The 27,924-nt window shown below is 46.4% G+C and overlaps 1 protein-coding gene across 1 annotated transcript; it reads right to left on the bottom strand.

The window, feature by feature from the left end:
• Positions 1-533: 533 nt before the first annotated feature.
• P2RX2 (purinergic receptor P2X 2) lies at positions 534-27,924 on the bottom strand (the record flags this gene model as incomplete). The annotated part of the gene is made up of 12 exons (XM_083417851.1): positions 534-753; positions 2,558-2,635; positions 2,743-2,808; positions 3,767-3,857; positions 6,784-6,914; positions 18,682-18,820; positions 19,078-19,158; positions 20,290-20,383; positions 21,245-21,311; positions 22,464-22,535; positions 24,622-24,757; positions 27,794-27,924. 12 exons carry the CDS (start codon positions 27,922-27,924, stop codon positions 649-651), a joined length of 1,191 nt encoding a protein of 396 aa, XP_083273977.1. The 3' UTR covers positions 534-648.

Here is a 27,924-nt window from a genome sequence, read left to right as displayed (position 1 = left end):
CCGTATGTTGCTCTGGTTCGCCAGAAGTGGCTCAGTCATGCTGGCCACATGAGCCGGAAGCTGTACGCCGACTCCCTCGGCCAATAAAGTGAGATGAGCGCCGCAACCCCAGAGTCGGCCACGACTGGACTTAATGGCCAGGGGTCTCTTACACTGACTGGCAGCAGCTCTTTAGAGTTCCAGGCAAGGGAGATCATGCTATGTTGGTAGACGGAGGCAGTGGGCCTTTGTGTACCAACTACTGAGAACAACAGGTGAGGAGAGCCCTGTTGCACTCAGGCACTGCTTGTGGCTTTGGGTTGACCACTGTTGAGAACACGATGCTGTATTAGATACGCCTTTGGTCTGATCCAGCAACGCTGTTCTTCCTTTGCCCGGGATATAGCCAGGTCTGGCAGGTTGTAGGTCTGCAATGGCTCAGTTCCTCCCTGCTCCTCCCATTCTATCAGGAATTTCATAGGGCTGTTTTGGTACCCTGAGAAGAACGAATTCCACCGGACTTGTGGTCAAAATGAGACTCCTCTCCCGACACCTTCAGGACCGACTCGATTTATTGTGCCAGGGTCCACAGGAGAATGAAGCTGCCTTTTATCAGATGCAGAGAAGACCGTCCTGAGAAAACGGGACAGGAAAGGAGCTCCTGAACCCTCAGAGATGGATGGGCGCTTTGGAGTCTGCGGGCGAGGAGGCTTGAGTGCAGGAATCGGTGATGCTGCAGTCCGTCGTCGGAGTTCCCTCTTGGAGCTTGGGCATCTGGCCAGATGTGGGAGAAAGGACAAGCCATTAGTAGTGTTATAAGAATCCTAAGGCCTCAAATATAAATTAAATGTTCATAAATGTACATGGCGAACACATACATAAGTATATAAACCACGTGTCTGAAATAGTACAGGAGAGCAATCCTGAAGCCATGTTGACTCTCCCAGTGACCTCAAATATTCCTCTGCAGCAAGGGAGGAAAATTGGGAAAGCCTTCCCATTGTCGTATTGCTTACAAATCCTGCCTTAAGGGTGTATTTGTGTATGAATAGGGTGAGCCTGTGACCTGGAACTCAGGAACTAAAGTATTAACCATCACACAAGAATGGCCAGGCTGCCCAGGTAATGCAATCAGGTATCCTGGCAGACAGGATTTCTGTTGTAGACCGCTGCCTTCCGTGATGTATGTATGATGTGTTTTTTTTGGGGGGGGTCTTGGGCTACAGGGTGGGCAATTTCAAAAGTACCGTATTTTTCGCTGCATAAGATGCACCTGACTATAAGATGCACCTAGTTTTTAGAGGGGGAATGCAAGAAAAACAATTTTTTTAAAGGCAGCGCTGAGCAGAGCCTGTATGCATCCCAGGCTCTGCTCAGCACTCCCTTTCACGAGCCACATGGAGCGCTTGCAGGCTTTTCCCCAAGGAGGGAGAAGGGCAGCCCGTCACTGACTAAGCCAGAAGCTAGAACAGCAAGAGGGAGCACTGCGCAGCGAAACCTCTTACTGTTCTGGCTTCTGGGATAGCCACGCAGCCTGCATTTGCTCCATAAGACGCACACACATTTCCCTTTACTTTCTAGGAGGGGGAAAGTGCATCTTATAGAGCGAAAAATACGGTATATATAAGGGCTTGCACACCATCCTTCAGGGTTCTCCCTCCTGCGTGTGGTGAGTGGGGACCCTGTTGCAACAGTTTAAGAAAGATCAGGCTTACTAGCCGCTTTGCTTCTCAATATTCTCTAGTTGGCCTCTGTTATTTTCTCCTACCGATAGGGAACCCACTTGAGGACTCTATACAGGCTTTTGGATACCCCATAAGGGAAAAGGAGCAGTTTTTTCTTATAAAAGTTGCAAGACTGATCAGAGTCCCAACCCAGCCAGAGGCCACCTAGAGACTGAAGACTGGTCATCAGGGAGGTAGGTAAAGCACTGCTTTGCTCACCCCACCCCCTCAATGGTTCAGCCTGACCTACACTCGCAGGAAAGTGAGATGATGGAACAGACTGTTCCATTTTAGGTGCATGGAGGACTCTTAGCACAAACGATGAAAAAAGCCTTGGGGCTCTTTGGCGCAGGGAGGGGTGCAATATAAATAGGTGGGGGTTTTTAAATCAGAATTATAGAGTTGGAAGGGACCTGAAGTATCATCTCGTCCAACCCCTTGCAATACAGGAAGTGGAACCAATGGCAGGCAGAGACACCAGACTGGTTGTAAGAAAGGAGGCAGGCAGGTCGTGGGGCTGGCTGAGACCGGACTGGGGTTGGTGGGGCAGTGCCCCATTTGCCTTCTAATGGACCAGCCTCCAGGGCTCTTTCCTCTGTGCACTGAGCAACATTCAGGTGCATTTTGATAGCCCATCGTTGAATGTCGCTTGGCCAACAAGCTGGTGTGAGAAGAGCCCCAGTTCTGCCAAGGTGAGAGGGACGCTCTTTGAGAACTCCTGCCCCTCTCGACTGGCCCAGGGTTGGCAGAGCTCCCCAGTTGATTTGTCACAGAGCACGGGCATTTTGGGTCTAGGATCACGAATGGCCCGAGCCCTATCTGTTCCATCCATTCAGGGGAACCCTCCCCGCTACCTGGTCAAACTTCCGGGCACTGTAGACGTCGTTCTTGTTCATGAAGGTCAGCAAGATCCAGTCGCAGAGGAAGGAGCCCTGTCGGAGGAGGAGAGTTATCAATCAACAGCAGAGCAGGAAAAGTCTTATTTTATTTTTTAATTGAATGAAGCAAGAGAGAGGAGGCCACGGTCCACAATACTCACCACTCCCACTGACGTCAGCGCCGTGGCCAGATTAATGATTGTGGGTATAAGGCTGAACTTCCCTGCCTAAGGGGAGAAAGGGACAGAATCACTATTAGCCCTGCTTGCAGTGACCTTAAAGAATTTAACTGATGTGACAGTATGTCTGATTTTGATGACTATTTTGACTGTGCGACGCATTTTATTCTGCTTCTACTGTGTTTTATGCATTTTGTCTTTTGTAGTGGCTTTGGCTAGTCAAAGTAAATAAATAAATAAATAAATAAATGATAACAATAATAGTAACCTCAAGTGCTTTTGACATGTCTGGAACATGTCCTTGAACCAGGGCCATGCTGCTTGCTTACCTGGATGGCAGGTGTGCATGGAGGGGTGCCCACAAACCTCCTGCAGAATGTAATCTACTGTAAAGGTAAAGGTACCCCTGGATGGTTAAGTCCAGTCAAAGGCAACTATAGGGTTCCGGCGCTCATCTCGCTTTCAGGCTGAAGGAGCTGGCGTTTGTCCACAGACACCTTTCCGGGTCTTGTGGCCAGCATGAATAAACCACTTCTGATGCAACAGGGCACAGTGATGGAAACCAGAGCGCATGGAAACACAGTTTATCTTCCCGCCACAGTGGTACCTATTTATCTACTTGCATTGGCATGCTTTCAAACTGCCAGGTTGGCAGAAGCTGGGACAGAGCAACGGGAGCTCACCCCGTCGCGGGGATTCAAACCCTCCGACCTTCTGATTGGCAAGCCCAAGAGGCTCCGTGGTTTAGACCACAGCCATCCCTGATGTAAGAGAGAAATGCACCTGTTGCACCTCTCTTGTACCTGCCGACCTCACCTTTCACCCCAACCTCTACTGGCATGTGATTCCTGAAGCTTGCCCGTAAGGGAAGATACCCTTAGCCTGAAAATAGTTCCTCCAGTGCCCCCACTAAGCCCTGCTTCAAATACTACTTTTGCAACGTGGCACCTGCATCCCGGTACCCCAGCCCCATGTCCCTCCTATAGCAAGCATCTCTGTCCCTTACCTGCCCGTGCACAATCACATCGATGCGGATGCCATAAGCCTTGATCAAGGTGCGCGTGCTCTTGCCCCTGTGCTTGTAGTATTTGGCAAACCTGGGGGTCAAAAGCAAGGGGCGTGAGCAAGGCTGGCTGCTGCCATAAAATGCCCAGAACCTTGGCACAGAGAAACCTGGCCCTCCTGCATGGCTGCATTGGCAGCAAGCAAGGCTGTCGAGAAAATACTTATTTCCCCCACCTAAACATACGCCGCCTGGTAGAAAATGTTGGAGCTTAAAAGGTCACTATTCTAATGGTGAGTGCTGCTCCACTCACTCATTGGCTGAACGCCTGTGATGTCACAGAATGTATGTGTACTCTTCCCTCCCCCGGCCACACCCCTCACTAGAATGCGCCTTGGAGCTCTGATCATGCCTCTTGCTTCTGTGGTTGGAGGACTGGTAGGGAGCTGGAGAAATGAGTCTACTCCACCCACTTTTGGCCCTGGCCCTGGCATGTTCCCCCCACCCACCCAGAAGGGAATGTGACCCTCAAGCTGAAAAAGGTCCCCCACTCCCCAGAGCTATGTGTCTTAATGTCAGCAGATCGGGGCTGGGAAGAGGGGCTCCAGGCCTTGGATGATGTGGAACCTGCAACACCCTTTGCAAAAGAAAAACCCTCCCTTGCACACAGGTCAGCTCAAGTTACATGACCCCCTCTTCCTTCTACTGCTTACATCATAGCTCTGGCTGCTGTGAGATGTGGGAATGGCTGTTATTGGTGGGGGAGGGGGGGCTTTGAAAGGGGATCAGACAAATTTGAAGGAGGAATAGGGAGGTCCATCTGTTTAGCGCATGGGTAGGCAAACTAAGGCCCAGGGGCTGGAACCAGCCCAATCGCTTTCTAAATCTGGCCCGCAGACGGTCCAGGAACCAGCATGTTTTTACATGAGTAGAATGTGTCCTTTTATTCAAAATGCATCTCTGGGTTATTTGTGGGGCATAGAAGAAGAGGAGCAGGAGTTTGGATTTGATATCCCGCTTTATCACTACCTGAAGGAGTCTCAAAGCGGCTAACATTCTCCTTTCCCTTCCTCCCCCACAACAAACACTCTGTGAGGTGAGTGGGGCTGAGAGACTTCAGAGAAGTGTGACTAGCCCAAGGTCACCCAGCAGCTGCATGTGGACGAGAGGGGAAGCGAACCTAGTTCACCAGATTACGTGTCCACCGCTCTTAACTACTACACCACACTGGCTCTCATTCATATATTATTTTTTTTCAAAATATAGTCCGGCCCCCACATAGTCTGAGGGACAGTGGACCGGCCCCCTGCTGAAAAAGTTTGCTGCCCCCTGGTTTAGCATGGTGGCCACATGGAAGCAACAGCATTGCGGGAGGGCTATGGCTTTCATGTGCCGCTTGTGGGCATCCTGGAGGCATCTGATTGGCGACTGGAACAAACTGGGTACTAAATTCCAGCTCCACAGCTAAGGGGTTGCCCTGTGGAGTTATCTCTCCAAGGACCAGTGTGGAACAAGAGGCTGCTCTGATCACCCTCGGGCAGCTAAATGTATTGAGTTGGCTCTGGCCCCGTACAAGCGAGCCAGGAGGTGAATTTGTCCCATGCACACCACACCACAAACACACAAATGCACCAGTGGCGTCTGGTCAGTGGACCAGGGGGATTAGACTAGTCCCCCAAATGTTCCAGGTAAATTAGTGTATTAAAGCCTGGTGCCTTCTTCCCGGAGCCCAGGAAGCTTCTGCCTGGCTTAGGGAAGAGGCATGATGCTCCGACAGGGTCCAACAGCTCTCCTGCCATCTTCCCAAAGCCTGTCCAGCTTTGGAAAGGAGGCAGCAGGGCTCCATAATCCTGTCAGAGGCCTGGCGTGTCCTTCCCAAAGCCCAGGAAGCTTCTGCCTTCCCCAGTCGCCATTGCATGCTGGCACCTCTGGCCCTACAAAAAGTTTCACCGCCCACCACTGAAATGCACCAATACATCCCACCAACACAAACAATACAAGTATTATAAGAATTCTAAGGTCCCAGATACAAAATAAATGCTCACAAATGTACAGTGGTACCTCGGGTTACAGACGCTTCAGGTTACAGATGCTTCAGGTTACAGGCACTTCAGGTTACAGACTCCGCTAATCCAGAAATAGCACCTCAGGTTAAGAACTTTGCTTCAGGATGAGAACAGAAATTGTGCGGCAGCAGGAGGCCCCATTAGCTAAAGTAGTGCTTCAGGTTAAGAACAGTTTCAGGTTAAGAACGGACCTCCAGAACGAATTAAGTTCTTAACCTGAGGTACCACTGTACAAGGCAAACACATACATAAATATATAAACCACGTGTCTGAAATAGTACAGGAGAACAATCCTGAAGCCAGGTTGAGTCCCCCAAATTGACCTCCAATATTTCTCTGCAAGGAGGAAGGAAATGGGAAAGCCTCTCCACTGTCTTTTGCTTACCTGTCTTAAGGGCATATTTGTGTATGAATAGAGTGAGCCTGGGACCTGGATTCAGGAACTAAAGTCTTAACCATCACACAAGAATGGCCAGGCTGCCCAGGTAAAGCAATCAGTGACCATTGTCAGGTATGCTGGCAGAAAGGATTTCTAATGTAGACAGCCTCTTGTGATGTATTTCTGCTGTAGAAAGCCTCCTTCTGTGATGTATGTATGATGTATTGGGGGGTGGTCTTGGGCTACAGGGTGGGCGATTTCAGAAGTTTATATAAGGGGTTACGCACCATTGTTCTGGGTTCCTCCTCCCTCCTGCGTGTGGTGAGTGGGGACCCTGTTGTTCCTTGAATAAAGATCAGGCTTACTAGCTGCTTTGCTTCTCAATATTCTCTGGTTGGCCTCTGTTATTTTCTCCTACCGATAGGGAACCCACTCAAGGACTCTATATGGGCTCTTGGATACCCCAGAAGGGAAAAGGAGCAGCTTTTTCTTATAACAGAAGTAAGGGATCCTCCTTTGCCAAAGGTAGCAAAACAGCTGGAGCCTTTCCTTCCAGAACAAGGATGTGCTGTTACCTGTAATTGTATCCAGAGGAGGCCTGGGCCCACTTGGGGTCCAGCCTGCGGAAGGAATAGCGGGGGTTGCACATCGTATCCGGCAGGTCCAGGTTGCAATTCCAGTTAATGATCACCCCAATCACGCCGCCCTGCCGAGGGAAAGCGGGGTTAGCAAAGGGAGAGGATCTCTTTCCAAACACCTAGACCCAAAATTTGGGAGAAGTTTGAAGGGATAGTGAAAATTGGGCTACTCAACAGAAACCTGGGACTCTCGATGGAGTGGCTGGAAGTCATAATAGAAGTTGTGTTGTAAGAAATTAATGTATTTTTTTGGTAATTTGTATCATCCTTTGGTTTTTTCCCCTTTGTTGGCTGTTTTTTCTTTCTTTCCAATCAATAAAGCAATTAAAAAAAAAGAAAAGAAAGTGGAGGTGCGAGTTTGCAGAAAGGGATCATAAAATGCAATTTGTTTTTTTTTTTATAAATTTTTTTTATTGCGTTTCTTTCCATAATTTTATAGGTTTATAAACAAATAAAGTAGTTACAAGAAACAAATTTTCTCTTTTTTAACAACAAAAACAAAATAAAACTTGGACTTCCCCACCCCTTCCGATTCTGCGTTCTTTGCATTAACAATGTCAGCATTTTGTTACCTTGTTTCATACCTTGTTGTAACTTTCGAATGTTATGTATCCAAATACAATATATTATATCTCAATTTCAATACCTTTAAAATAAACATAACATATTCAATTTAAATTATCTCCTTTTCTCTTTTCTCACTAATTTTACCATTTACTTAATCATATTCGCAGAAGCTTAACGTTTCCTAATCATGCACTTTCTTAGGATTCATACAGCTTATAATATTTTTTCAGATAATCTTTAAATTTTCCCCAGTCCTCCTCAATTGTTTCTTTATCCAAATCTCGGATTCTGCCGGTCAGTTCAGCTATCTCCATGTAGTCCATCAACTGCGTCTGCCAGTCCTCCAGCGTGGGCAAATCTTGTGTCTTCCAACTCTTTGCAATGAGTATTCTTGCTGCTGTGCTAGCGTACATAAACAAAGTTCTATCTTTCTTTGACATTTTCTGGTCCACCATGCCCAACAGGAAGGCCTCTGGTTTCTTAGGAAAGGTATACCTAAATACCTTTTTCAATTCATTATAAATCATTTCCCAGAAGGCCTTCACTTTTGGGCAGGTCCACCAGAGATGGAAGAAAGTCCCCTCTGCTTCCTTACACTTCCAACATTTGTTGTCAGACAGGTGATGCATCTTGGCTAGCCTGACTGGGGTCATGTACCACCGGTATATCATTTTCATAATGTTTTCCTTCAAGGCAGTAGATGCCGTGAATTTCATTCCGGTGTTCCATAACCTTTCCCAGTCTTCAAACATAATATTATGTCCAACATCCTGTGCCCATTTTATCATAGCAGATTTAACTGTCTCATCCTGTGTGTTCCACATAAGCAGCAAGTTATACATTCTAGATAAAATCTTGGTCTTTGGTTCTAACAATTCTGTCTCTAGTTTCGATTTCCCCTCCTGGAAACCAACCTTTTTATCCATTTTAAAAACCTCTTGAATTTGAGCATAATGTAACCAATCTCGCACCTTGTTTTTTAATTTGTCCTGGCTCTGCAACTTCCAACCGTCTCCAATTTTTTCAATTAATTCCCAATATTTCGGCCAATAGGCCTCCATATTGGGTCTTTTTCGAGCTTTGGCCTCCACCGGTGATAGCCACCTCGGTGTTTTACTCTCTAATAAGTCTTTATATTTCATCCAGACTGCAAAAATCGCTTTTCTGACAATATGGCTTTTAAACAATTTGTGAACTTTAACCTTGTCATACCATAGATATGCATGCCAACCAAATGCATTATCAAAACCTTCCAGATCTAGGACGTCGGTGTTTTCTAGCAAAAACCAATCTTTCAGCCAGCAGAAGGCTGCAGCTTCATAGTACAACCTCAAATCCGGCAGGGCAAACCCCCCTCTTTCTTTTGAATCAGTTAATATTTTATACTTTATTCGGGGCTTTTTGCCCTGCCAGACAAACTTAGATATATCCTTCTGCCATTTTCCAAAACATTCCTCTCTGTCCACGATCTGTAGGGTTTGAAACAAGAATAACATTTTCGGCAATACATTCATTTTAATTGCTGCAATCCTTCCCAACAAGGAAAGTTTCAATCTTGACCAAATTTCTAAATCCTTCTTTACTTCCAACCAGCATTTTTCATAATTGTCCTTAAATAAATTCAAATTTTTGGAAGACAAATAGATCCCTAGATATTTCACTTTCTTTACCACATTTAATTCTGTTTCTCTCTGAAACCCCTCTGTTTCTGTAAGTGTCAAATTCTTGGTCAAAACCTTGGTTTTTTGTTTGTTCAACTTAAACCCCGCCACCTGACCAAACTCAGATATAAGTTCAAGAACTCTTTTTGTACTGGATTCTGGCTCCTGCAATGTCAAAACTAGGTCATCTGCAAAAGCTTTAAGTTTATATTGTTTCACTCCGACCTCTATCCCTTGTACCAGCCGGTCCTCCCTTATCATGTTCAATAGCACCTCCAGGACTGAAATGAATAAAAGAGGGGATAGAGGGCACCCTTGTCGTGTCCCTTTTTCAATTTTGAACTCCTCCGTCACCACATTGTTCACTATTAATTTGGCCTTTTGCTCTGAATAAATTGCTCGTAACCCATTTTCAAACCCCCGCCCCACTCCCATCCCTTCCAAGTTTTTCTTCATGAACATCCAAGATATATTGTCAAATGCTTTCTCCGCATCAACAAAAATTAACACCGCCCTTGTGTTCCTGTTAGTTTGTAAAAGTTCCAAAATATCGATGATGTTTCTGGTATTCTCATATAAATGTCTACCAGGGAGAAAGCCTGCTTGGTCTTTGTGAATTACTTCAATTAAAACTTTTTTAAGTCTACTTGCCAAAATGTCTGCAAATATTTTGTAATCCACATTCAGGAGTGAGATGGGGCGGTAGTTCTTGAGTTGAGTCTTTTCAGATTCTATCTTAGGTATCAATGTGATGAACGCTTCTTTCCACGTTTCTGGTGCCCTCTTCCCATCCATGATCTGGTTGCATACCTCCAACAAGGGTTGTGTTAAATAGTCTTTCAAAGTCTTGTAGTATTTGGAGGTAAGCCCATCCGGGCCTGGAGATTTGCCTAGTTGCATGTTCTGAATGGCACTTTCAATTTCCTGGGTGGTTATTGTAGAGTTCAAGATTGATCTTTTATCTTGAGTTATTTTTGATAGTCCATTTGTCTTTAAAAAATGATCTATCTCTGATTCTTTCTGAGGCCCCTGTACATAAAGTTCTTTAAAATATCTGTGGAAGCACTTCCTAATTTCCTCTGGTTTCTGCACCATTCTTCCTTCAATCTCTAGATTTGTAACTGTATTCAACTTTTGTCTTTTTTTCAGCTGCCAAGCTAGCAGCTTTCCACATTTATTTGCTGATTCAAAGGATCTTTGCTTCATCTGTTTTATTTTCCATTCAATCTCCTGATTAATCAATTTTGAATATTCTGCTTGATGGAATTTAATTTCTCTCAACAGATCCTTTGACTTTGGTTTAGTTCTCAATTTTTTCTCTCCTTGATGTATTTTCTCCAGTATTTTATCTTTCTTTCCATTCCAGAGCTTCTTCTTAATTGTATTCTGTTGTATCAGAAACCCCCTCATGACAGCTTTGCTTGCGTCCCAGATCGTTCTTTTTTCTACTGTAGTATTCAAATTTATCTCAAAATAGTCCTTTAATGTTTTTTGGGCCTTTTTCACAATCTCTTGATCTCTTAAAAGAGTGTCATTCATTCTCCATCTGAAGGAACCGGTTTGAGTAAGTCTGAGATCTAATTTCAGAGCGTTGTGGTCGGAGCATGTTTTTGGGCAGATTTCCACCTTTTTAGTCTTGGGTGCCAGCCCCCTGGAGGTCCAGATTTGGTCGATCCTTGACCAGGACAGGTGGGCCTCAGAGAAGAAAGTTCCTTCTTTACCTAGGGGGTTCTTTGTCCTCCATATATCAATCAAATCCAGATTGTCAGTCATTTCAAAAAAAGTTTTAGGCAGTCTGCCGTCTGATGTTAGATTTTGGTTATAAGACTTATCCATATGTGTAGACACCACTCCATTCATGTCTCCCATCATTATGATGTTAGCATAGTCCAGATAGTCCAGCAGCGTCTCATGCAGCTTCTTGAAAAATTCTGATTTCCCGTCGTTTGGAGCATAAATTCCTAGTATCAATATTTTTTCTCCTTGGGTCTGGATTTCAATTGCCAGAATTCTTCCATATTCATCTTTGAATAAAAATTTAGGTATCAGGCTCTCCTTAGCATAAATCACCACTCCTCTTTTCTTTACCTTGTCTGAGGAAATAAACTCTTGGCCTAGTCTTTTGTTGACCAAAACTTTCCTGTGGAGCCTGGTCACATGGGTTTCTTGTAAACAAATAATATCCAATTGTTCTTTCTTCAATATATGAAACAGTTTCCTTCTTTTCTCCGGGGAATTTCCGCCATTTATATTCCAACTGAGTAGCTGCAGAGACATCCTGAACTATTCTGTTACACCTAGAGCGGTGTATCTTCTTTTTCCTCTAATTCCGAGGGTTTAGGCGTCCCTCCGCCTGCTGGCAGAGTGGGTCCTGGTTTAAGTATAGGCCAAAGGGCTGCTGCTTCTTTTTGGAGATCTTCTCCGTGGTCGTGCTGGAACTTTTGTAGATCCTCTGGTAATCTTATTTTAACCTTCTTCTGTTTGTAAGTAAATGATAGTCCTTGTGGGAACTCCCACCTATAAGGGATTGAGTTAAGTCTCAACAACTTAGCCAATTCTGAATAGGTGGCTCTCAGATCCAATAGCTGTTTAGGAATATCTCGGTAGATTTCCACCCTTTTCTCTTGTATCTCAATTGAGTTTTTGAAGTGTAGGCCTAATATTTTGTCTCTCTCCTCTCTTGATCTCAAAGCTATTAGACAGTCTCTAGATCTATCTTTTCTTACCAATCTTCCCAGTCGAAAAGCCGATACTATTTTAAAATCACTTTCTTCTTTTAAGCCCCAGAACTTTGAAAATTCTGTTGTCAAAAATCCAATCAAATCTTCTTGTTCGATTTCTGGGACCGCCCTAAGCCTAAGATTAGTCTCCCGGTTTTTCAGTTCCACCAAAGAGAGATAGGTTTGTTGGTCCCCTATCTGTTTATGCAGAGGCTTGACTTCTGCTTTAACTTCCTCAACCTCTTTTTTAGCTGATGTTGCAATTTCAACGGCTTCCCCTGCCAATTTACGGTTCTCTTCCGTTGCTCCTTGCAATTTTTCAATTGCTTGGGTGTGTTGGGAAACCTGATCTGTCAATTTCTGGATCGAGGATGTAGCTTGGTCAATTTTTGTTGATTGGTTATCAATTTTTTGATTTAATGTTGACAATTGTTCCAAAACTTGTTTCAGTGCTGCCTCTGCTCCTCCTGATGCCATATCTTCCTCTTCAGATTTTTCAGGCTTTTCACTTTCTACTTTTTGTGTTGCAAGCACAGCAGGCACTGATAGTCTACGTCCCTGAGTTAAAGTTGTTTGCAAAAGCTGTGCCTGCTTTTTGGCTTTTTCTTTTTCCTTAGCTTCCTTAGCTTTGGCTGCTCTTGTCTTTCCTGTACCACTCATCAGTCAATGTTCAAGGTCAGATGTTGTAATCCCATGGGAAAGACAAGTCCAAATTTATAAACAGTCTGGAGAAAGAAAGTAAGCAAAAAAACTTTTCCCAGGCCTTTGTTATCCAATGTCCTCTAGGGGGAGTGCCACCAAAAGTTAGTAAGAAGAAGGTAACTTTTCCGCCATTAAAGTTTCCGTTTTCAAAAACAATTTTAAAAGCAAGTTAGTTCCAAAACACTAAGAAAAAAGTCCTGCAGAGCACTCTAAAACGTTTAACAATGTTCCAACAAGGTGCCTGCAATTGTATCCACTCAAACTAAGTAAGCCCAAAAGTTGCACTTCAGTTACAAAAGTATCTGGAAGTTTGTAACAGTTCCGCAGTCAAGCAACTTCACCCGGCCACCCGAAGATTTGGGGTTAGAGTCTTCCCTCGCCCCATGGGGGACCGCTCCAAGTCCAATTTAAACTGTATTTTTTCTTCCTTTAAGAATAGAATTTCAAGTGTGCACGAAAGTCCCACTTTAAAGCCTTAAAGCTTCCCTGTTCACAGCGCTTTCCGCTCTTTAAACAGTCTGCTTTGATCTTATAAGCAGTGCCGGAAGACGGACTTCCTCTTTCTCGTCTCCCGGTTTCAGCCAAATTTCTTCAAGTTATTGTAACAAATCTTAAGTCCTTACTCACGGGTTTGCTGTTTCAGAGTAGTATTTTTTGGAAGAAAGGTCAGCGCTCATCCGTGACAGCCGCGCGGCTTCGCCTCCGCAGAAAGAGCGATGAACTCACAGCACCGCTCCCCCTCCTTCACTCCGGAGCCCCTTACGGGGTCCCTTCCGCGAATTTGGGGTCGCTCCAGGTGCCCGCCGAGTCCCACGGCCACGGACTCTCTCTGTCCGTGGTTTTTCTTGATGGGTTGCCGCTGCGCCGTAGCGAAACAACCCTTTTCTGCGGTGCCCCTCTTCAGAGCTCGAAGAGGTCCGCCATCACGGTTTCGCGCCGCCTCCGGATGATAGTACTCTTGGCTCAGGCCAACAACCTGCCTTTTTCCATCTTGCTGCTCTCCTCCCATGGGCCAAAACAGAAGCACATTTGAGCAGCCCAGGAGCAGGACCCAAATTGAACAGCATCCTCCCACTTTGCGGTTCACAGCAGCTGGTATTTAAAGGCATGATGCTTCTGTCAATGGAGGTAGTGCACAGCCAGGGTAGCTGGGAGCTGCTGAGAGCCTTTTATCCTCCATGAATTTGTCCAATCCTCTTTTAAAGCCATCCAAGTTGGTGACCATTGCTGCCTTCTGTGGCAGTGAGTTCCACAGTTTAACACAGTGCAGCACGGCGAAGTTCTTTCTTTTATCTGTCCTGATTTTCCAACATTCAGCTTCATCAGGTGTCCACGAATTCTGGTGTTATGAGAGAGAGAAACTTTTCTCTGTCCGCTCTCTCCAAGTTGTGCGTAATTTTATCAGATTCCATCATGTCGCCTCTTAGCTTTTCTCTAAACTAAAAAGTCCCAAAGGCTGTAGACTTTCCTTGCACAGGAGTTGCTCCAAGCTCTTGATCGTTTTGGTTGAAACTTCTCCAACTCAGATTAAATCAAATAAACAAGGAATATTTGGTGCTATGTTGGAGGGGATGCCAGGAAACAGGGAATTATGTTCACATGTGGTGGGAGTGTAAATATGTACAATTTTTTGGCAAAGGGTGTTTAAGGGAATAACAGAAATCACTGGGTTAAAGCTGACCGAAAGTCTAGAGGTAGCATTATCATCAATTTAAGATGGGGTGGAAGGTTCACAGGTTACGAAGGACTTGCTCACAAATTTATTGACAGCTGCACTAATTATTATAGCTAGGAAGTAGAAGGGGCAAGCAGAATATAATATACTGTTGTTGTTGTTGTTGTTGTTGTTGTTGTTGTTAATACCCCACCATCTGGCAGGGTTTCCCCAGCCACTCTGGGCAGCTCCCAACAGATTAAAAACAGAATAAAACATCACACATTAAAAAACTTCCCTAAAGAGGGTTGCCTTCAGAGGTCTTCTAAAAGTCAGATAGTTGTTTATTTCCTTGACATCTGATGGGAGGGCATTCCACAGGGTGGGCACCACCACCAAGAAGGCCCTTCTTCCTCTAAAATGGAAAGGTGGTATAAAGAGGTATGGGATATAGCTATTAATGAAAAATTATCATGTGCCATTAAGGTAAGATGGGGAATAAGCAGGAGAAATTATTTTGAGGAGATACGGAGGTTGTTTGTAGAATTTGTACTGTTAAAACGGAAAAGGGCCAAATGGGTGGCGCTGTGGGTTAAACCACAGAGCCTAGGGCTTGCCAATCAGAAGGTCGGCGGTTCAAATCCCCACGACGGAGTGAGCTCCCGTTGCTCGGTCCCAGTTCCTGCCCACCTAGCAGTTCGAAAGCACATCAATGTGCAAATAGATAAATAGGTACCGCTCTGGCGGGAAGGTAAACGGCGTTTCCGTGCGCTGCTCTGGTTTGCCAAAAGTGGCTTAGTCATGCTGGCCACATGACCCGGAAGCTGTACGCCGGCTCCCTCGGCCAGTAAAGCGAGATGAGTAAAGCAACCCCAGAGTCGGTCACGACTGAACCTAATGGTCAGGGGTCCCTTTACCTTTACCTTTTACCGCAAGAGGTGTTGAAATTTTGGGAGGTCAGATGGTAACAATGGAATGGTCTCGGTGGTGGGGTGCACTTTATTTATTTATTTATTTATTTATTTATTTTATTGTCAAAAAAGAAAAAGAAAGAAACTTCTCCAACTCTACAGTATCCTTGTTGAGGAGAGGTGACTAGACTGGCACACCATATTCCGAGCACAGCTGCTCCATAGATTTGTATGGTGGCCTTAGGATATCGGCAGTTTCATTTTCAATCCTGTTGATACGGAATCTACTGCCCCTCACACCCTGGTAGCATTTGTTTATTGCATTTATATCCCACCTTTTTCACCCCAGGGAGCTCAAAGTGGCATATGTGGTTCTCTTCCTCCTCATTTTATCTCCACAGCAACCCTGCAAGGCTGAGAGCAAGCAACTGGGAAAGGGCCACAGCTCACCTGTCTTGCATGAGGGAGGTCCCAGGTTCAGTCCCCAGCATCTCCAGTAGGGTTGGGAGAGACTCCCCTGCCTGAAATCCTGGCGAGCTGCTGCCAGTCAGTGTAGACAATATGGAGCTAGATGGACCAAAGGTCTGGCTCGCTATAAGGCAGCTTCTCATGTGCCTACGACTGGCCCAAGGTCGCACCTTGAGAGCTTCACAGCCAAGTGGGGATTTGAACCCTGGTCTCCGAGGCGATAGTCCAGCACTCTAACCACTAGGCCACACTGACTCTCTGCCCCACTTCATTACTCCACTGGTCAATGAAATCCTTGCTGGGGTAAGTAAGAGTGTGGAGTCCATCTAGCCGAAGAGCTAATCCCACGGGGATTAGGAGCAGCCGGGATGGCTGAGAGATGAGCTTCACTGAAGCAACCGATAATATACCCTCCATCCCAGGAGAGCGATGAGAGTCGATTGGGGCTGATTGATATGAAGAGAAAGGCAATTAGAGGCCAGCCAGCTACCCGGAATTGGCAACCTGAGGGAGGTTGTGGGCATCCCACAAGTTGGCGGGGGTTGTGGAGCAGGAAGCATCAGGCTGGAGCTTCCGAAGGGGGCAAACCTGCCAAGTTGCCGGAAGATATGACAACGGGCAAATCCGTCAATTTCTGTTTCTCTCAGTGTGAGAATTTTCCCAAACTTAAGTTCAGTTCTCCGTGTTTTCAAACGAGTATGTGATTTATGAAAATCCATCAGCGTTTTAATGTGATTCCTGCCCCCCTCCTATTATATATACAGTTTGCATTCTGTGCATTATTTAAGCTAGCATTTGCGATTTTTTTGCACCCGTTATTTAGGGGAAATCTGCAAGTATGCAAATTTCAAAGGACGGTTGTTTCGGTTTGAGTGTTGTTTTGGGAAGTGTGAATTAGGCAGGTGCTCCTTAAATTTGAATTGAATTGAATAGAATTGAATTGAATTTCTCTCCTCTGCACCCAGACAGAGGTTCTAAGCCATGGGTAGGCAAACTAAGGCCTGGGGGGCGGATCCGGCCCAATCGCCTTCTAAATCCGGCCCATGGATGGTCGGGAATCAGCGTGCTTTTACATAAGTAGAATGTGCCCTTTTATTTAAAATGCATCTCTGGGTTATTTGTGGGGCCTGCCTGAGTAGAATGTGTGCTTTTATTTAAAATGCATCTCTGGGTTATTTGTGGGGCATAGGAATTCATTCATTTTTTTTCTTTTCCAAAATATAGTCTGGCCCCCCACAAGGTCTGAGGGACAGTGGACCGGCCCCCTGCTAAAAAAAGTTTGCTGACCCCTGTCTAAGCCATCCTTTCAAACCTGCTGCCCTCCAGAGGTCATTGGGGTTCCACCAGCCTCATCCAGCATGACCAACATTCAGGGACGATGTTTGCTGTTGGTTTTCAACACTTGCAATGGGGCTTGCATTTAGCAATGTTTAAATTTGCTGCCCGACGCAAGTCCTGTTAAGAACGCTTCCACTCAAGCACTCCTGATCTGATCCTGCCCCTGACAAAAGCAACACGACTCGCTTTCGGTACTGAGTTTGTTCCCAGTCACTCCTTCGATTGCATTTGGCACTGTTCAAGTTCAGTGCCGAATGCAAGCCTCCAAGCTCGGAGGCGCGAGGCATCGGGTGAATGACAGGTGAGCAGCATGTTGCCAAGAGTCTCCTCAAACCCGAAGCCGTCCTTGTTATTATGTACAGCACTGGCCCCAGCACTGCATCTCTCCTCTGCAAAATCATCTTCCCTTTTAAAGAGATCATTTGAAGAAGAAGAAGAGGAGGAGGAGGAGGAGGAGGAGGAGGAGGAGGAGGAGTTTGGATTTGATATCCCGCTTTATCACTACCCTAAGGAGTCTCAAAGCGGCTAACCATCTCCTTTCCCTTCTTCCCCCACAACAAACACTTTGTGAGGTGAGTGGGGCTGAGAGACTTCAGAGAAGTGTGACTGGCCCAAGGTCACCCAGCAGCTGCATGTGGAGGAGCAGGGAAGCAAACCCGATTCACCAGATTACGAGTCCACCGCTCTTAACCACTACACCACACTGGCGAGTGGCCTTCACTAACCGCTTGCTCATGAAAGAACATTCCACCAGGAAGGCCTGGCTGGAAAGAAGGCACCCCTGATGCAATAGCGGAAGGGTAGCTCAGTGGCAGAGCACCTGCTTGGCATGCAGAAGGTCCCAGGTTCAATCCCTGCCAGCATCTCCTGGTAGGAAAGACTCCTGGAACCCTGGAGAATCATTGGAAGGACCAGGGATCTATTTGAATACTAATCTACATGTTTAGTTCAGCACTACAGTGGTACCTTGGCTCTCAAACTTAATCCGTTCCGGAAGCCCATTCCAAAACCAAAGCATTCCAAAACCAAGGCGCGCTTTCCCATAGAAATAATGCAAAATGGATTCATCCGTTCCAGACTTTTAAAAACAACCCCTAAAACAGCAATTGAACATGAATTTTACTATCTAACGAGACCATTGATCCATAAAGTGAAAGCAATAAACAATGTACTGCAGTCACACACATCAGTCAGTCAGTAGCTGAACTGGGTTCCACACAGTCGCAAAAACAAAACAAAAAAAGAGACGCAAAAACTAAAAAGCAAAATAAGTAGCAAAAACAGACAGACCTCAGTGTAACACTCAAAATGGAAGCGTAACACTCAAAACGGAGCACATTCAGCTTCCGAAAAAAGTTTGCAAACCGGAGCACTTACTTCCGGGTTTGCAGTGTTTGGGTTCCAAGTTGTTTGAGCATCATGGCGTTTGAGAACCAAGGTACCACTGTAAAATATTGGGGGGCCCATGTAAGCCCCACTATGGATGTAGCCAAGGGGGAGGCAGGTGGGCAGCTGCCCACCTAAATCGATCAAAAGCAATACAAATCAATACAAATCTGAGGTTCTGAACCAAGGTACCACTGTATTTTTTTTACAATCATAAGGACTAGAAACCTAACTTCTCTTTCAGGGTACATACAACATGTTCTTTGCATGCAGAAGGTCCAACGTTCCATTCCCAGCAGCACCTCTAGGTAGGCTTGGGAGATACTGCCTGCCTGAAACCCTGGAGAGACACGGCTGCCGGCCAGTTCTGAACCAGATGGACCTGACTTTCTACAAAGCAGCTTCCGACATTCCTACACGGCCTGTACCTTTTCAGCCAGCTGGGTGAAGTTCTCTCCCGCTTGCTCCACAATGAAGCCCAGCTTGAAGATGGGGCAGTAGAGGCCTGTGGTTTCGTTGAAGGTGCAGCTCTTCAGGTAGCTGTCGTCGTTGTCCTTGACGTTCCCTCTGGAGAGAAGACGGAACAAGGATCAGGAGCAGAAACTCTCCTCCTGTGTGCTGCTGGACTTGTTCTGGCACAGCAAAAATGCATCAGAAAAAGCCAAGTTGACACACAAGGGAAAATCCGCCATCGGACATCATTCTGCATGCATCGCAGTCACTGGGCAGATCAAGATTTTGGAAACCAGTTTGGGAACTTCCCTCCAAGGGCCTAGGACTTGGGTCAGGTGACCAACCCTACCTGGATGCGCTGGTGCTCTTACTTGGTAAACCGGAAGCGAGGGAAATGGATGTTGTTCTTTATGAGGATGGTGAACTCTGGGGCCATCTTTGACAAGTTCTCACTAGGAAGCAAAGATGTCTGCTGTTAAAGTCAGGGTAGAAAAGATCTCTCACACACAAACACACACACACAAGCATACACATATACAGTGGTACCTCAGGTTAAGAATTTAATTCGTTCTGGAGGTCCGTTCTTAACCTGAAACTGTTCTTAACCTGAGGTACCATTTTAGCTAATGGGGCCTCCTGCTGCCGCTGCACCGCCACCACACGATTTCTGTTCTCATCCTGAAGCAAAGTTCTTAACCAAAAATAGAGGTACTATTTCTGGGTTAGCAGAGTCTGTAACCTGAAGCGTCTGTAACCTGAAGTGTCTGTAACCTGAAGTACCACTGTAACACTGTTCCTGAAAGACCTACATTGGCTGCCACTACGTTTCCGAGCACAATTCAAAGTGTTGGTGCTGACCTTTAAAGCCCTAAACGGCCTCGGCCCAGTATACCTGAAGGAGCGTCTCCACTCCCATTGTTCAGCCACTGAAGTCCAGCTCTGAGGGCCTTCTGGGGTTCCCTAATGCAAGAAGTGAATTTACAGGGAACCAGGCAGAGGACCTTCTTGGTAGTGGTGCCCGCCCTCCCATCAGATGTCAAGGAAATAAACAACTATTTGACTTTCAGAAAACATCTGAAGGCCAGCAGCGGAAGTCGCTTGGGTGCCTGGGGCGGCACGCCCAGGGTAGGGTGAGCTGCCCATAGGGGTGGGGCACACCGCAGGACCTCTGGGGTCTGCCTGCCTCCTCCCACTCAGCTGTCCTACAGCTAGGGGGGAGGCAGCGGGCAGACCATTTGGGCAGCGCAGAGCCTGCATGAGCCTAAGCCACCGTGTCTCTCCCAGGAGAGATGCGTGGCTCAGGTGGACTGCAGGCCCTGAGGTGAGAGCCACCTGGCATTTTGTCACCCCCCTCAGTGGTGACACCCGGGGCGGCCTGCACCTACCACACATCCCTTCCTCCGCCCCTGCTGAAGGCAGCCCTGTTTAGGGAAGTCTTTCATGTTTGATGTTTTATTGCACTTTTAATTCTGTTAGGAGCTGCCCAGAGTGGCTGGGGAAACCCAGCCAGATGGGCAGAGTATAAATAATAAATTGTTATTGTTATTGTTATTATCTCTGTTTATCTCCATGTCCCTCCTTACCTGACAGATGCTGCGTCCTCCACGGGGCACCAAGCTCTAATCTCACAGGTTTTCATGCTGTAGTTATAGGAGATACAGCGCCCTGTCTTCTCTCCTATAAGGAATGAAAGAACAGGGGCACAGGTGAAAGCTGGCCACCCCACAACCACATTTTTTGAGCCTGGTGGGGTCTTGTCACCTCAATATTGCCAGGAGGGATGGCATCTGGGAGAATGGTTTCTGCACTAGAAAGCCTTCCCCAATCTAGTAACTGCTGGATGTTTTGAACTACAACTCCCAGCAACCCCAGCCAGGGTAGCTGTGCTCCCATCAGCCATAGTGTCATGCAGCTGCGGAGGCCAGAGCTGATGGGAGTTGTAGTCCAAAATGGCTGTACTGACTGGGGCTAATAGGAGCTGTCGTAACAAATGATGGTGCTGGCTGGGGCTGATGGGAGTTGTAATCCCAAATGGCTGTGCTGACTGGGGCTAATAGGAGTTGTAGTCACAAATGATGGTGCTGGCTGGGGCTGATGGGAGTTGTAGTCCCAAATGGCTTTGCTGACTGGGGCTAATAGGAGTTCTAGTCACAAATGATGTTGCTGGTTGGGGCTGATGGGAGTTGTAGTCTCAAATGATGGTTCTGGCTGGGGTTAGTAGGAGTTGTAGTTCAAGAACATCTGGAAGGTATAAGATTGGGAAGTTTGTAGTTGTGGCTCCCAAGACATGGTCTGGAGAGGCACCACCTTGCTGAATGTCTAAACCTGCTCAGTGCCTGGATGGGTGGCCACCTGGGAATTGCATGCACACCTGGGAACAACCCAAGGTTCCACAGCAGGTGAAAAGCAGAGTACAGATGCAAGAAAAGAAATAAATGGCTAAAAACCCAGGAGAGAGCCAAGCTAGGGATTTCACAACTCGCTTGCTTAGAGCCTGAGTCACGCCGGTTCCTGTCACGAGACAACCCCATTGCTCACCATTCCCCAGCATATCCATCTCTCCTGCATGGCAGTCCCTGTCAGAGCGGCACAGAGCCCTCATATTCTGCAAAAGGCGGACAAGAGAGAGTAGTTAGTGTGGGATATGATACATAAGTAGCAGTCAAGTACAACATTCCTTGTTTTCCTAGAGTGGACATGCGGGGGAATGTTTGGTCCAGCCAGTTGAAAACTCCCTGTTTCCTCCTGGCTGAGACATCCTTCCTTTGCATGTGACTAGAGGTGGGCATGACCTTACCTGTCCAGGTAACCAAATGGCAGGGCACGCTGCACACACTCTCTCTTTGACTTCGTCTGTCGTTGGAGCAGCTTTTTAGCTAGAGATGCTCTGTTGGCTTCCAGCCAACACTGGGATTATCCCCATGTGGGATAGATCCACATGTACAGTGGTGTCTCGCAAGACGAAAAGAATCCGTTCCACGAGTCTTTTCGTCTTGCGGTTTTTTCGTCTTGCGAAGCAAGCCCATTAGCGGATTAGCGCTATTAGCAGTTTAAGGGCTAAAAACGGCTTTTTAAGGCTTAAGGGATTAGCGGTTTTGCTGCTAAAATGCTTTTAGCAGCTTAGTGCTTCAGAAAAAGGTGTTTTGGAGCGGGGAAAAAACTCAAAAATTTTCGCCAATTTTCGTCTTGCGAAGCAAGCCCATAGGGAAATTCGTCTTGCGAAGCGCCTCTGCAAACTGAAAACCCTTTCGTCTTGCGGGTTTTCCGTCTTGCGAGGCATTCGTCTTGCGGGGCACCACTGTATATGCTTTGTAACTAAGTCTGCCTTCAGGGATCCAACTGTGAAGTGATGTGAGTAAACAACTTTTATATACTTTACACAAGATTGTGGTGTGTTTATTCTATTAAGAGGGATATAAGGGAACTTACCAGGAACCTAACAGTGAGAGGCTTACACAAGCCTGCAACCAGTTATCCACTGTGCTTTTAAAAGGGGAATGTAAAACTCTGCTAAGTAAAGGAATTTGCTGGCACAAGTTAGGAAGGATATTAATAAACAATATATCCTCTCCTGCTTCCCTGAACATTCCCACAGTTAGAAGCACAGCAAGATCCACAGTTCCTGGGGCACAACATCTGCCTCGACAGGATGGTTCGTAGTGCCTCTTTTGATGAACGGGCAAACTTTTGAGATAAAGGAATCGGGAAGTGGGTAGCCAATCAGGGATGTGAAATATTTGGCACGGCCAATTCCTACCTCGGGGCAGGTGTTCTGAGTCTGTGAGGAGGTGACTTGGACACGGGTGATGATGCTGAAAACACTGCCTCCCTGCAGACAAGACAGAGAGTTAGAGGTGTTACACAATTTTTTATAATGATGGGGGGGTTGCCCCTCCAGCACCCACCCACCCTTTATCCACGCACACAATGTCTCCTCAAAGCACCACATAACGCACGACACCACACTATTCTAATTTCATTTGACTCAGGGAAAGGAATAGCTACCAAGGGGAAATGAGTAAAGACAGCCATAATCCCTGAAACCTGGGGTCATGTACGCAGCAGCCCCAGGACAAGAGAGAATTGCTGGCATCCTGGCAAATGGGTGCCAGACAGGTAGTCATCCATGGAAAATAGCAAAAAAATCCAGGAATGGATTAGCTCTCAGTCCGGACAAAGAAGTGTGATTACCTGGCCTGGAAAACCAGGGACTTGTAAATATTTCCATTGTATCACTTGATGGGTGTATGGTGGTGGGCAAGGGAGGCTTAGAGGGAAACCTGATGAACCAGTTTCTGCCAGATGACCCTTCCCTGTTTGTGACATATGTATGATGTATCTGTGATCTATGCATGATGCTTCACCAAAGGTGTCTGTGGGCAAAGCATCCAACCAATCAGCCTCGTGAGAATCCTGGGCACTTTTAGAACATGAGAAGAGAACCTGGCTGCTGGATCAGGCTAAAGGGGGGGGGGGCGGTGTCCCTCTAGCCGATAATCCAGTTCTCACAGTGACCAAACAGATACTTCAGTGTTGGGCCGGCTCAAGACATTTTGGAACCTGAGGCAAACCACAAAATGGGTGTCCCTTTCCCACCAGGTAAGAAGAGGTGAGTGATGATCTACAAAGGGGGAATAAAGATACAGTTAGGATTTGTTGCCCCTGTGGATTCTGCCACCTGAGGCAATCGCCTCAACTTGCCTCATGGTTGGGCTGGCCCTGCCTCAGTGAAAAGCCTGCAAGCAGGACCTAAGTACACAGCACTCTCCCTATTTGAGTTACCCAGTAAACATAATTGAGTCTCCCCCCGCCAAAAAAAAGGGTTCTGGAGTCCCCCTCCCCTCCAAAAAAAGAATGGTTCTGGAGGCAGATCGTTTGTTCCATTTTTGCCCCAAAGGCTCTACACTATGTCGATGTGACGTTAACATATGAGAGTGCTGGAGGTGAAATAGTTAAACGGGTTACCCAATCAGAACCCAGGGGGTGGAGTCAGAGGGACTATAAAACCAGCTCTGGGAGGAAGGAAGGAGTTCGTTGGGAGTTGGGTGGTTGGTTGGAGTGGGAGTGAATTGGGATAGAGTCTGTGGGTAGGTTGAGTTAGTGTAGCGAAATAAGCTGAGTCAGGAACAGTTAGAGGCTAGGAAGACAAGTAAATATCTGAGAGGTAGTTTAGTGAGTAAGAGCAGGTAGCGGAAGTTATAGGTCTGGATAGGCACCCCATGATTGTAATGGAGCGATACCATTTATGAAACCACACGCTTGTTAAACTGCAATAAATAAACAGAAGTTTATGTTCCAATTTAACCCTGGCTGGACTCAGTATTGTACCAGGTAGGGCCTGGGTGGTGGCAGCGAGAAATAAAGTGGTGGCACAGGGATCAATAGACGGTGAAACGTCCGGGGACCCTGTGTGATCGCCACAGTCCAACACAGGTTTTTATGACATGGCATTGTTGGAGACCTTATCATCGGGGAGAACGATTGTGGTGCCCTGCAGAGGTTGGGTTTCCCAGCATGCATCAGTCCCAGCCAGCATAGCCTGTGGCCACATCAGGAATCATGGGAGTTGTAGTCCAGAACCATCTGGAGGCATAGGAGCCAACTCCTTGGGGTACCTTCACACACACACACACACACACACACACACACACACACACACAATAATAGTTGAGGGTGCTGGGCCACCCCAAGTTACTGGGCATTGCCATTCAAATGGTGTGCGTGTGTCATGTCATGTGATTGATTATGCAGCCCCCCCCCAAAAAAATATTCTATTCAAGTTTGTACCCCTGACAGGAGGACACCCATTTGTCTCTTTTTGCCTCCCATAATCCAGAGGCGACATCCCTGTGCTTCTTCCGCCGCTGAGTTCAGGTGTGTGTTCCTGTCTGCAGAGGGCGCTCTTGTGTGCTCACCTCTGGAGGCTTCACATATTCCTCCACATCCCAGACCTTGTGCTGAGAGCGACTGACACCCTTCACTTTAGTGATGACGGAGCTTTCTGGGCCCGACTCGCTCTCCTGGTAGCCCTTCTGGATGATAAACACGTACCTGGTGAGAAACCAGCAAGCCTTGTAGCACCTTTGTTATAAGAATTCTAAGGTCCCAAATATAAAATAAATGCTCATAAACGTACAAGGCAAAGACATACATAAGTATATAAACCACATGTCTGAAATAGTACAGGAGAACAATCCTGAAGCCAGTTTGACTCGCCAATATTTCTCTGAAGAGGGAAGGAAATGGGACAGCCTCTCCACTGTCTTTTGCTTACCTGTCTTAAGGGCGTATTTGTATATGCATACAGTGGAATGGATTCAGGAACTAAAGTATTTACCATCACACAAGAATGGTCAGGCTGCCCAGGTAAAGCAATCAGTGAACATTGTCAGGTATCCTGGCAGACAGGATTTCTGCTGTAGACCGCCTCCTTCTATGAGGTATGTATGATGTTTTTTGGGGTGGTCTTGGGCAATTTCAAAAGTCTATACAGTGGTACCTCTGGTTACGTACTTAATTTGTTCTGGAGGTCTGTTCTTAACCTGAAGCACCACTTTAGCTAATGGGGCCTCCCGTTGTGCTGCGCTACTGCTGCCCGATTTCTGTTCTCATCCTGAAGCAAAGTTCTTAACCCGAGGTAATATTTCTGGGTTAGCGGAGTCTGTGACCTGAAGCGTATGTAACCAGAGGTACCACTGTATAAGCGCTTGCGCACCATTGTTCGGGGTTCTCTCCTCCTGCGTGTGGTGAGTGGGGACCCTGTTGCAACAGTTTAATAAAGATCAGGCTTACTAGCCACTTTGCTTCTCAATATTCTCTGGCTGGCCTCTGTTACTTTCTCATACCGATAGGGAACCCACTTAAGGGCTCTATAACGGGCTCCTGGATACCCCATAAGGGAAAAGGAGCAGTTTTTTCCAGAACACCTTAAAGACTAGAACCTTGTATTAACAACATAAGGACAGCCTGGTGGGTCAGGTCACTGGCCCACCTAGTCCAGCCTCCTGCTCTCACAGTGGCCGCCGAAATGCCTGGAGGAAACCCCACAAGGAGGACCTGAGCATAAGAGCAACATTTTCCCCACCTGTGGTTCCCAGCAACTGGGATGCAGAAGCACCGCTGCCTCCAGCTGTGGAGACAGAGCATAGCCACCATTGCTAACAGCCATCGATAGCCCTCTCCTCCCTGAATTTGTCCAATCCTCCAGTCGGTGGCCATCGCTGCCTCCTGTGGCAGTGAGTTCCAAAGTTGAACTATGCATTGTGTGAAGCACTTCATTTTATCTCTCCAGAATCTTCCAACAGAGGGGATGTCCACTAGTTCTAGTGTTCTGAGAGAGGGAGGAAAGATTCTCTCTAGCCATCCTCTCCATCAGATGTCAAGGAAATAAACAACTATCTGACTTTTAGAAGACATCTGAAGGCAGCCCTGTTTAGGGAAGTTTTTAAAGTTTGATGTTTTAAAGTGTTTTTAATATTCTGTTGGGAGCTGCCCAGAGTGGCTGGGGAAACCCAGCCAGATGGGTGGGGTAATAATAATAATAATAATAATAATAAAAATAAGATGATGATGATGATGATGATGATGAAGATGAAGATTATGCCATGCATAATTTTTAAAAACTTCTGCCATGTGGCCACTTACTCGCCTGCTCTCTAAACTAAAAAGTCCCAAACACTTTTGTCTGTAGTCAGTCCATCATTTCTTTGATCTCTTTGATTCTCCTTTTCCAATTCTACAATAGCCCTTCCGAGATGTGGTGACCAGAACTGTACTCTAAATGTGGTCACACACCATCAATTTGTATCAACGGGGCTTTTTTATCCCATTCTAGCACCACTCAGGAGGAGGGCGCCGTTGCCATTACAGTGCTACCTTGGGTTAAGAACTTAATTCGTTCTGGAGGACCGTTCTTAACCTGAAACTGTTCTTAACCTGAAGCACCACTTTAGCTAATGGGGCCTCCCACTGCTGCCGTGCCACCGGAGCACGATTTCTGTTCTCATCCTGAAGCCAAGTTCTTAACCCGAGGTACTATTTCTGGGTTTGCGGAGTCTGTAACCTGAAGCGTTTGTAACCTGAAGCGTCTGTAACCCGAGGTACCACTGTATAAGAGAACAAGGGAGGCATTCATGGTGAGTTCCGGCCCCTCTATTTCTAGAAAAATAGCACTGATTATGATACTGACAGTTTTATTTTCGATTCCTTTCCGAATTATCTGTAGCATGGACAGCAAAACCACACACTAGGTTGACATATTCCCCAAGATACCTGGTACAATCCCAAACTCTCCTCCCCGTCTGTCGCTGCCAGTTCAGATCCCATGAGTATCTATATGAAATTAAGATTATTGGTTTTTTGCCCTGACTTTAATTTGATGACACTGAATTGTATTTGCCATTTTACTGCCCGTTCGCTCAGTTTGGAGAGAGGTCCTTTTTGTACTCTCAGCAATCTCTCTCTCTCCTAACAACCTTGAACGATTTAGTATCATCAGCAAATGTCCCCACCTCACTGCTCACCCCTAATTCTAGATAATCGATGAACAAGTTAAAAAGCACATATAGGAGCCCACTAAGCAAGACAAGCAAAAGTCACCACCCCTCCCCCCAAAAAATGCAGCAGGGCTCACTTCCCACATTTATAAGAAAGTTAACAGAAAATATATTTTCCCATCACTGGCCACCCCATTCAGTTCTGATCCTAGAACTGTAGAGTTGAAAAGGTCCCTGAGAATCTTCGAGCCAAATCGTCTGCAATACAAGATTATGCAGCTGGGATCAAACCTGCAACCTTCGTGTTATGGCACCCAGTGCTTTTTTTCGGGGGGGGGGATTCAGGGGTACGCATACCCCACACATTTTGTGAATCTTTGTACTTTTGTCCATTTACTGTATTTATTTACCCCGATTTGAACTATCAAATTGTGATTTTCTGGAGTCAAAATGAGAGGAGTACCCCTAAACATATTTTTTTTTGGGGGGGGGAGCACTGTCAGCACCAACTGAGCTCTATCCAAATGCTCAGTTCTGAGTCTCAAAAAAAATCACCGGATTGCAACACTTCCCATAGACAGCCCAGACTTACCAGATGAAATAGACCAGGATGAGGAGCTGAACAAGTCTATAGATGACCCCAAGGTTCCTGTTCTTCACAACAATCACTTTGGGAGTCTCGTAGTTCCAGAACTCCCAGAAATAATCCAGGCACCCCATCAT

Source organism: Podarcis tiliguerta (genome assembly GCF_965153285.1).
Source record: "Podarcis tiliguerta genome assembly, chromosome: 16".
NCBI lineage: Eukaryota > Metazoa > Chordata > Lepidosauria > Squamata > Lacertidae > Podarcis > Podarcis tiliguerta.
The sequence above is the reverse complement of the archived record's forward strand: the minus strand, read 5'-3'. Positions and strand labels throughout refer to the sequence as shown.